A 10,943-nucleotide genomic window follows, 5' to 3' on the forward strand; every position below is an offset into this window, starting at 1 on the left:
TTTTTTGATTCCGCAAGAGAATTTGCGTAAAGACTAACCACGTATTCCAAATCTAGACAGACATTTGAAGATCTTCTAAAAAAAATTACAAATATCAAAATTACTTCCGGTCTTTGGAAGGAATATCAACCAGTAGCAACTCAAAGGAAGTTACCGGAATCCGCCCCCAACACACATTCGAAATAACTTGGCACATCACTTAGGCCGTCACATCATGACCGTCAGTGCTTTTTTGGATTTAGACTATCCGGATTGTTTCGATTTTCTTGTTTGGATTTTTTTTTGTTTGGATTGTTTGGATTTTTCAATTTTTACAGGAAGTTAGCACATACCACCTTTTCTCCAAGGATAAAAGGCCTTGCATCAGGCACTGAAATGACAGGGCGCACGCTTCATCAGTTCTTCCATTTCGACATGCCGCCATACTTAGTCATTCTTCTCCTCTAATTAGATAAATATTGCTTTTATTACGAACGAATGCAACAACTGGTGTTTTTTGTTGCTTTGGGGGCAATAATAAGTCGATTATAGAAATTTCTCTGCGGAAACATGTGTTATGTTGGGTATGATTTCGTTATGTTAGCCCTTCGTATTAATTTAGGACCACGCTTAGCTAAACTTAAATAACAAGCTCGCTCATTGGTCTTGAAGATTCACCACTCTTCTATGAATATATTCGAAATAATTTTGCATTGATGGGAAAGCTACATGATTTCTATCAAGAAAGCAAATAAAGCTTCTACTCAGGCTTTGTTGTTAATCAGCATCACAAGATCCAGTGGATGGAAGGCGGTCACTTGTCGTAATTTCCCCGAGTTTCCATTCCTGGGGTATTCTTGAGCAATCTAGGAGAAAATTGAATAGCTAAAAATTGAATTGCTATACAATATTTTCGACCTACGATATGATATGAGCTCTGTTCTGCAATATTGAACTTCCGAGCAATCATCTGTGGTAATCTCATATTTATACAACCCACACGGAGTTTGATACGTCCCTGTTGTTTCACTGAAACGGCACATCCTCATGTGAAGGAATCCCCTTCCTCAATACTGACCAACGAGAGAGCAGGTAACAAAAAGTCAAGTTATCGTACGCGCCAACGAGCATGAGTAATTTTATCATGTTCGAATTAGTGGCTAAAAAGAAGAAAAAGAAGAAGACTTCTTTCTTATTCTACGGGGAACTGAATCATTTAACTTTCTTGAGAATAAAAGGAAAATCCCATAGAGAATAGTTTTTAATAACTGAAAAGGCAATTACTGTACGACAACTTGGGAACTCAAACATTTTATATAAAATAGTGGAAAAGGCCGCTTAGTTTAATGAATTTCAATTGAAAACACAAGAAGGTGCCCTATACAAAAAATTTGAACATGGTTTTTGCCGCAGTTAAATTAAAAGTCTCCTTGTTTGGGGAAAATTAAAATCCATTTCAAAACAATGGAGATAATAGCCCAAAGGGCAAAAACCCACTTCAGCACAGTAAGCGGTGACAGATGCTCAACTCAGGCGATTTACAGTATAGCGTAAAGTTAACTTCCTTTCGATAAATCGCTGATATATCTCCCCAAAAATATTGTTACAGCGATATGACAAAGAGCGAACATTACGTTATTGCGATTTATATATTGCCAAACAAAATATCACTCGAACCAGGTAAAGAATCTGAAGAAACACATTCACTGCTACATGGAGCGTCGAGTATTTCTTTGTATATTGACAATATTTAGATGGCCGGAAAGCTTTTCAGAGTTAATGGAAATTTGAGTTGACGACCTGAATTTAATAAGTTTTTCTAAAATATGATGGCTGTCCGGTTTCTAAAAGGACGGAAATGGTGAATTTAGTTGTATTTGAATAGTCTCTAGTAAATTAGATGTAAATAAATTCCTCACCCATCTTGAGCACTACCTCAGAAATAAGTTCGGGTGCAGTACGAATGTAAACTGAAAGTGACATCCATTGTAAGATTGGACCAGGTTTTTTAAAGGTTAGAACCCTTGACCTTTGACAAAGATTTGTAGGCTATCTATATTCGTGTTAGTGTATCTCACATTTTTTTTGAGTTTATAGATTCAAGAATCCAAACAGCCGGCAACTCCATCGTCCTTCATAATACACTTGTTTTTAAATTGCATGAGACTGATTGAGACCCGTCCTTATCGAAATATTATTTGCAGTCTCTAACTCTAACCATAACCTTTCGGTGTTGGAAACTAGCTAAGGGCTGAGGAAAGTTTTAAAAATTAGAAAGCATAGGGTTTAATTTAATTTCCCAAAGCAAGAGTTTATAATCTGTTGCCCAAGACATGTGTCACTTGATTAAATGAGGGGTTGATATAAGCCCACTGTGACTGACTCTACCATATACTAGGCGCCGAAAACATTCTAAAGAGAGAAAGGAAGGAATTTTTTTTAACCATTTATCATGAAATGAAGCCATTTAACATTTTCAGAGAATGCGTTTTGGCGAAAGTTATAAAACTGGGATTTACCTTATAGTAAGCATAGTTGGACACAGGGAGACTGGCTTTCCAGTCCGTAGATCCAAAGATTTACTCGAGTTCCCGGACTGCTTACAACGAGCAGTAAAAATAATGAGATCTGAAAGACCTTCAAATCGTTTGACAGTTGATGAAGCGCTGTTTTCATTGAAGGGTTTAGTTTCCGCCGTTTGACCGTCGATGGAAATGCCTTCGTAACTTCTTACTGCAAGGCTACGGAATACGCCGAGTGTTTTGTTTCATGTGATCAAGGAACTTTGGTGTATGGCTGTGACTTTTATATCTATGGATTGAATCAGATTGACAGGTTAAAAGTGTTCTGGGGACTCGTCTGCTAACTATTTCATCACTGGCAAAAAACCGCTGATGCCAAATATTGATGCATTTCTAAGATGCCGGAAAAATGACAACGATCTGCCTCATATAACCTGCTCGAGTGTCCATGGCCACACGATGTGGTATTTGTAACTATCCAAACACTCGGTTCCGGTTTAGCAGATAGGTCAAATTACCAAACTACTACCGTTCTGTTCTCTCAAGAGTTTGGTGATGTTTCTCCCTGTCCTATTTCTCTCATTAAATTCACAACCGGACAGTTTTTGTACCAACTTCTCGACGTGTTGTTTGCCGTTTTTAAGTAACTTTGTCGCACCAAGGAAATTGAAATTAAACATTACAGTTTGGATTAGGTTTTAAAACGATCAGCCTTATGCCTCTGGAATCAACTGTTTTTGTCGAAAACTGCCTCAATGAACTCCTTGGTTATTTCCGTAAGCACAATAGCAGAAAACCAGAATTTTTTCCTCCCAGATGACAAAATTATTTACGACGCAGACTTCGCGGATACGTCGCACTATGGTGATGTACTGAACTCGCTAGGACCAATCAGAATCAGTTTTGCACGTTGGGTATATCTATCTATACATAAACATAACAACCCACGTACCAGAGAATAAACACAGATCAATAGACCTAACTCTGAAAAGTTTCAGTTTTTCTAAAAATTAATCATTAATCTTTGGTAAGCATTAGATGATGTTGCCTTATTTTCTTTGTACAAAACAAAAGCTGTGTTGATGGGTTTGTAATCGCAATATCGAAAATGGCGGAAAACATTTCAAACGAAGGAGGAGGTGGCTTGTGAATTTGAAAATGACCCCTAATACAGTCTCAAATTACTTATTTGCGCAGCTGTGTAGAACAGTCGTGGGTGAGGGGAGTGTGTTAATCCATAAATTGAGAGAAGTCTTGAATTATTTGAAAATGTCAGGAGCCCATTTTAATGGGCTCCTGAAAACGTAATATTTGTATCAAAGAACTTTATCTTGACCAGTTGCATCGCGAGTTCCTCTTGATTTTCAATAATAAATTCCTTCCGTCAAACCAAATTAGCCAATTTTATACAAAGCACTTCCTCGAATAATCGCCCGAGCGCTTATTTCAAATTTCGGCTGAGAGAAGGGGCGCTTAATGGAAGGAGGGCGCTTAATAAGAAGCTATTAACCTGTACTGATTCAGCTGTAGTTGAAGGTTAAAGAGTTATAGATGAAGTGGCAATAGAAACAGGTTTTCTTGGTATCTGAGACAGTGAGGAAGGAGGGGAGAGGGGGGCGGTAATTTATTTGAGGGGCGCTTAAAACGTAACGAGACCTTCTTTCGGTAGGAGTCATGTGAAGTTATAAGCTTTATCTAACAGCACAGTTCTAATATTTGATGTGACGATTTCTTGTTCACAGGGACTTATCCCATAATCAGTTAAAGGATTTACCCTCAGAAGTCTTCGCACCGGTTTGGGGACTCAGGAGACTGTAAGTACCAACCAACATAAATCTTTATTTACAGCTGTAACATCCACAGGACCAAAAAAGTCTCACGCAGATAAACTACTTGCTACTGAAAAATACATAATCGGTGAAGAAAAAAAAAGTTTGTGGCTGGCGATAAAACTCCTCATAATTGTCCCCCCCCCCCCCTCCCCTCCCCTCCCCAAGCCTTTCCTTACAAACCTCACCACCCGCCAAACGAGGACTAAAAGCACTGGCATCATAATCAAACTCAACTTTGTATCGGGGGTGGGCAGGGAAGGCAAAGATCAGGCAACTAGGTAAGTACGAGTTAAACAAAACTTTTTGTAATTTTTTAGCCCTAGGAACAGTCGTTATCAGAGCTCAGTTACGATATGAAAATCTTTTCAAAATTTCTCACCCAAGGCTAAACTTTAAAGAAAATTAACGTTGTTGATGAAAACACGGTGCGTGAAAAGATATGCGTCGAAAGCCAAAGTATTCTCACTTCTTCGGCACGTGGTCATATTACCAGTACTGCGGTTTGGATTTGTGTAATTGTTGCCCTCCATGCTATAGGCAGTTCATTTGGTTTCGGGCGCATTAATCATCACGTGAGTCGGTAATTCCTTTAGTTTACTCGGTTGGAAAACTTGTCACAAGAATTTCTGTTTTACTGAATAAAATCGTTAATTGATATAATACATTTAATAAGGGCCGACCTAGGCTGGTGAATAACATTTCTATTTATTTTCAAACACCTAACGAAATGCTTGCCACAAACTGAAACATTTCTTAGCGAGTAGATAGTGTAGAAAAAAGAGGTAATGCAAACTAAAGAGAGAGGCTTCACAGAAACATTTTTATTTGCGTTAAGAAAAAGGTAATCTAAAGGCTCCCAAGCAATTTTTGAAACATGACTATCATGACGATGTTTTCTTCAAAAACAGTCTGTGATCTTACGGAAAGTATTATTCACTTAATGGGCGATTAATCCACAAAGATTTACCTTTGTGTAGTTTTTAAATGGCAAAGAAAGTCAGTGTAAGTAAATTCAAATATTTGTTTTGTAAGTGGAAACAGTGTTGTTTTCGAGAATTAAAATTAGCTTGGGAGCTTTTATTTCCACACGGAAAGACCAGGCTTAACTTTGTGAAAATTGCAACATCGTCATTTACGTCATGACATAATCTAATTAGGCACCCCTTCGTTAAATCCAGAATTCCGAAAAATCTTTTAGCACCGTGTTCGATAAGGAAATCAATACAATAAGGTAGCCTTGCGTAACTAACGACGGCGGCTGGTGACAAAACCCGAATAATCACCGAATACTGCGAATAGTCGCGAATAGTCGTGAATAGTCGCGAATAGTCGCGAATAGTCGTGAATAGTCGCGAATAGTCGCGAATAGTGACGAATAGTCGCAAATAGCGACGAATAGTAGCGAATAGTGACGAATACTGATATATACATTGATTGTCAAGTTTTCGGTAAGCGACTAAATCAAGTTCCCCTATTTGTCAAGCGCCCCTATATGTCATGTCGCGTTACCAACTCTCGTCTTCTAGTGACCTGATTAGGCCGTTTATTGTACAAAACAAGACACTCCATAGAGTGCACACTCGTGCCTAACCTAATGCGAATGAGCTTTGGTATACATATACTGTGCGCTTTGCATGGCTTTCTTCTCTAGTAGCTTGTGTGACAATAGCGTGACATTTTATAGGTGTCCGAGGTCAAGGCGTTCAAGAACATATCAATCAAGTCTTATGTTTTGCATTGTTGACCTTCATTGGGATTCCTGTGCAATTCATTGTTATTCACGGCTGTCATCAAGGGGATTAAGTTTCTCGAAGTATAAATGAAGGTCACGAAATGTGAGTGAAAGTTTTCGGAAAAGGCAATGTTCTTTTACGTGTTAATTTGCGTGTTACTGTTCAAATCGAAGACCGTCTACGGGCCGAATTAATTCGGGCCAAGATGATAAGTATGATATCAATAAATTTTCTGGTGAATTGAAATTAGTTCAAGTAAATGGCTGAGGCACATACTGACAAATGTAGTTCAACAGCAGTATCAGAATCTCTGTAACACATTACAATGTAAAGTGTCTTATATTTATCAAGTATTCTTTATCCGCCGCGGGGGAACTTGAAAACATATTCGACGGTAATTTTTTATGTAGTATGTAAATTGGTACCTTTATGAACAAAAAGTTACTGTCCTCGATAAGTTGTTGTGTATTTTGATATCTGACGGAGTTGGAATCGAAGCTCGTCTACAGGCCGAATTAATTCAGCCCAAGATAATAAGATATCTGACGGAGTTTGAAGAAAAATGGAGTCGTGTTTTGCAGACTTAGCCTAATTTTGGTTCTCCTACTAAAGAAAATGTTCGTTGTGTGTGTCTTAAAATTGAGTCGTTTATTGTAACTTAAGTCGAGGCAGGCTGGTTCGCCCCTTGGATATTATCCCAATCCCAAGAAGTGTTGGCTTGTTGTTAAGCCGGAAAAGGAAGGTCGCGCAAAGGAAATGTTCGTCACCACCGAGGGGCGTAAACACCTGGGCGCTGCGCTGGGCTCACTGTCCTATCTTGAGCATTATGTGGGTGGTGTTAAATGATAAAATTACAATTATAGTTAATCTATAATATCGTAAGGGTTTTCTGTATTGGTGTTAGAAGGAAAAGAAGTGGGAATATTATATTATTCTAAGTCATTTAAAGTAAATTACAAAAAGGGCAGGTTGATTGCTTCGTACACCTTCTTGGTGGTCTTATCTTAAAGGTTGAGTCTAACCACGTTCTTCTTGTGAGTTTGGCCACGTTCACCTAGTGAGTTTAATCACGTTTTTCTTCGTTGTGATCGTGAGGTTGACATGGAACTCGTGATAGGCCATGTTCTTAAATAAGTTAATTTGTTAGTCCAGGAAGAGTAAATCTCCCTGGTAATATGTCGCGTTCGACACCTTCGTGTTCCCAGAGGTAATTTAAGGGTAAACAGGTGATGTCCCTCATGCTTTCGCAACAAGAAGCAATTTGGGGGTGGTACTTGTCAGCGCCCTTCTTCTTTGACTCTTGTGACCAAGATGTTGTTATGTAACAATCCTTAAAGGTGATTTGCTCTTAAAAATACACTTTCAGGTATAGATATACCCTACACCAAGGTTATTTGTAATTTTTATATTGTCGATCTCGTTTCTGTTCTGGCCGATCTCAACCGTAAAGATATGAAAATTAGGAAAGAAATTGATTTTGTGACTGCGTAGACAACCCTGAGTGCTTACTCAGTGTGTGGGAACTATAATACGTAGTCAAGCGTGATTCGCTGGTTGAGATGGTACGATGGCGACACAAGAAGATTGACGTACTAGAAATGTCATCCGCAGTGACACCTTTGTAAGCGGAGACTCTAGTTTTCCTAGTTAGATTGAAGCTAGTCCCTACTGTAACAACTTAAAGAGAGAAGCAAATAAAGAAGGTTCCACCAGTCCACAACGAGTGTTAGAGAAAATAATTCTAACAGTGGCAAGGTAGAAGATTGGGTGGGAGAAGTGACGAGGTTGGCGGAGTTTGCAAGATCTCAGCCACAAGCTAGTTATGCAGCATTCACATTTGGGCTTAGACATCGGTGGACGTATTTTATGAGAACATTGCCGGATATCGAGACCCTACTGCAGCCCTTAGAGCGTGCAATCTCGGATGTGCTTATACCATCGCTCATAGGACGTAACTGTTCTGAGGCAGAGCGCGATCTAGTAGCATTGCCGGTGCGTATAGGTGGTCTTGGGCTCATAAATCCATCTGATAGTGCGGATGCGGAGTACTCAGCCTCTATTAGAGTAAGTGCTCCACTTGTAAGCGAGATAGAGGCGCAATCCCATGAGACCCCAGATGAAGCCGAGGTACAACGACTGGTATACGCCACCCGGAAAGAAAAGGATGATGGGCTAAAAGAAGAGCTTGAGGAGGTTAAGGCCAGGTTGCCGGACAAAACACAGAGAGCCGTGGACCTGGCCTGTGAAAAAGGCGCATCCAACTGGCTTACAGTTATTCCTCTCAAAGACATGGATTTTGATCTCAACAAGCGGGAATTTCGTGATGCCGTGAGGCTCCGATATGATTGGCCGATACCCGATCAGCCGTCAGTGTGCGTTTGTGGTAGCATAGATCATGCGATGATCTGCAAGCGTGGAGGCCTAGTTATTCAGCGCCACAATAAAATTCGCGATCTACAGGCCGAGCTGCTCGACATGGTCTGTTATGATGTGCAAGTTGAACCGGCATTGCAACCTATCACAGGCGAAGAGCTTGACAGAGGGGCTAACCAAGCCCCTGATGCACGCCTTCATGTCCACTGTAGGGGTTTCTGGGAGCGACAGAGGGCCTCTTTTTTTGATATAAGGGTGTGTCATCCCAATGCGGACTCGTATAAAGATCTTAGCCCCAAGCAAATCTACAGGATTCATGAAAATGAAAAGAAGCGAAAATACAACTCTCGCGTTACAGAAATAGAGCAAGGCACATTCACCCCATTGGTATTTACAACGACAGGAGGGATGGCAGACGAATGCCTGAGATACCACTCAAGATTAGCCGAGCTATTATCCGCAAAAAAGCAAGAGAGCTACGCCACAACAATTTCATGGGTCAGGGCGAAAGTGTCTTTTGCAATTTTGCGGAGCGCGCTCCTATGCCTAAGGGGATTGAGAACCCCGAGAAGGAGAAACTTAGATGTTAAAGACAGGGATCTAGAAATAGAGAAGGGTCAAGCAGGACTTTGAAAATTCTTTACTTTGCCATTATTATTGTTATGATTGTTTTATTATCTTCTCCTTTTTTAAGTTCAAGAAGTAAACCTAAACTAAGCGTGTATCCGTTAGTTTTTCTTAAATTTTTATTAGACATTTTAATGTATTTTTCGATGTTTTTTAAGGATTTTATAATTTTTTTTAATATTTTTAGAGATCATTGTGAATAAAGGATTATCATTTTTTTTATTGTAACTTAATACCACAGATCGATAGCTTGGGATGCCTGTGCCCCAAATGAATTTTGATGTTTTTGACAGGAGAAGCTTATCGACGTCTTCGTAGCAATCACACCTTGAACTTTTTTTAAATACGTTGATACTGCATGATCCAAGTATTATGATCTACGCGCAAGTATGAATTCATCAGCTAGAAAGCGTCGTGCGCCGGTACGGTTGCCTTATCAGCTCATATGGGGCTTTCGTTGTTCTAGGCTCACAGCATTTCACTCTCTGTTAGAAACGGCTAGTTCAATTTTCATCTCATTATTAATTCATTTATTTTCACTAGTCATCACTATTCGTCACTATTCGCGACTATTTGTCATTGCTCGTCACTATTCGCGACTATTCGCAGTATTCGGTCGTTATTCGGGTTTTATCACTGGCCAACGACGGCAGATTGGTTTCAATCCCAGCTTTCGTTTCCCGTTCCCGCGTTTCACGAAGGCTTCTTTATATATTCTTTTATCATCGTTATTACAAGCGACAGGTTTTGTATTAAAAAAGAAAAAAGTACACATACAATATATAGGAGTGGTTGTTTTCATGAAGCACGGAAAAATGGATTATCGTAGCTTTGTTGACTTGAAAGACCTGCGATGCCAGCGCGCGACTGACCTATCCCTTCCCTCCCTCGTCGATTGAACATAGGTTGGTTGCCTCTGTAATTTAAACACTCATTTATAAAATCATTGAATACCTTACAGGAGAAAAGGATAATTGAATTCTTTTCAACCCCGAAAAAAAGACCCCAAGGGATAAATGTGTTTTAGTGGTGTAGAGTACTACTGCAAAAGAGCGTTGTTTCGTATTCCGACTCAACTTTTTCGCTTCGCTACGCTTTTCAAAGCCACTTCTAATATCTAAAACGTAAGCAACAAATATAATACCAAGCAAGAAACCATTTGTGTAAAACAATGTTTGATATTGTCTTTCGAAGACAACTTTCTTATATTGTGAGTCTCAAAGGGAATTTATGGAACACCCCTGTAATTTGTGCGGTGGCGCAAAAGCGAAGAGCGAAAAAATAGCTTTTCACAGGTCTCACTTCTTTTTGTTTTAAAGAACAAACCTGGAATTTAATTCAGTCATTGCTGTCATCCTAATGTTTAATTTGATGGTATTAATGATTATAATCTCTCAAGAAATTGTGTAAAAAAACCCTTGCTGGAATATATGGTAAACCAGGAACTTTTGTAACGTTGACCTTTTTGAGATCTAGTTAACTTCAAATTAACACCAAAAAATGAGAACAATATCAAATAACTATTTTTCCTTTGTTAAATTTCTTGATATCTCCTTTAACTTGTGTCAAAGTTTTGAGACGCTAGAGGTAATCAAGAAGACACAATTGTGTGTTGAAAGTCGGGTTGTAAAAAACGGGGATTTTGCGAATCCTGATTCTATTCACTGACATGAAAAGTCAAACGGAAACACGTCAGATTTTTCTGAGCTGCTTTATCTCAAATTTATAGTACAGTGGTGGTCGAGAGATGACGTCGTAATGGTAACCCAATAGCTACCATGAGATAACTGATAAAATGGGCACTTTTGCACCGTTTTTGCTAGGCCACCTTCAGCGTATCAGCATTTAATTAACTTAGCTACGCATTACATCAGAGA

General features: G+C 39.3%; 1 protein-coding gene across 1 annotated transcript; it reads left to right on the top strand.

The window, feature by feature from the left end:
* The first annotated feature begins 7,827 nt into the window (after positions 1 to 7,827).
* Positions 7,828 to 9,758, top strand: LOC149050749 (uncharacterized). Its single transcript, XM_089198303.1, has one exon. It carries the CDS (start codon positions 7,933 to 7,935, stop codon positions 9,070 to 9,072), a length of 1,140 nt encoding a protein of 379 aa, XP_089054429.1. The 5' UTR covers positions 7,828 to 7,932; the 3' UTR covers positions 9,073 to 9,758.
* The last annotated feature ends 1,185 nt before the right edge of the window (positions 9,759 to 10,943 follow it).

This window comes from Pocillopora damicornis, chromosome 2 (assembly GCF_964200805.1).
Source record: "Pocillopora damicornis chromosome 2, jaPocDami1.2, whole genome shotgun sequence".
NCBI classification, from domain to species: domain Eukaryota; kingdom Metazoa; phylum Cnidaria; class Anthozoa; order Scleractinia; family Pocilloporidae; genus Pocillopora; species Pocillopora damicornis.

Bases quoted from the DNA above. Each gene is read 5' to 3' on its own strand.
- LOC149050749 (XM_089198303.1), top strand. From the start codon at position 7,933: ATGAGAACATTGCCGGATATCGAGACCCTACTGCAGCCCTTAGAGCGT.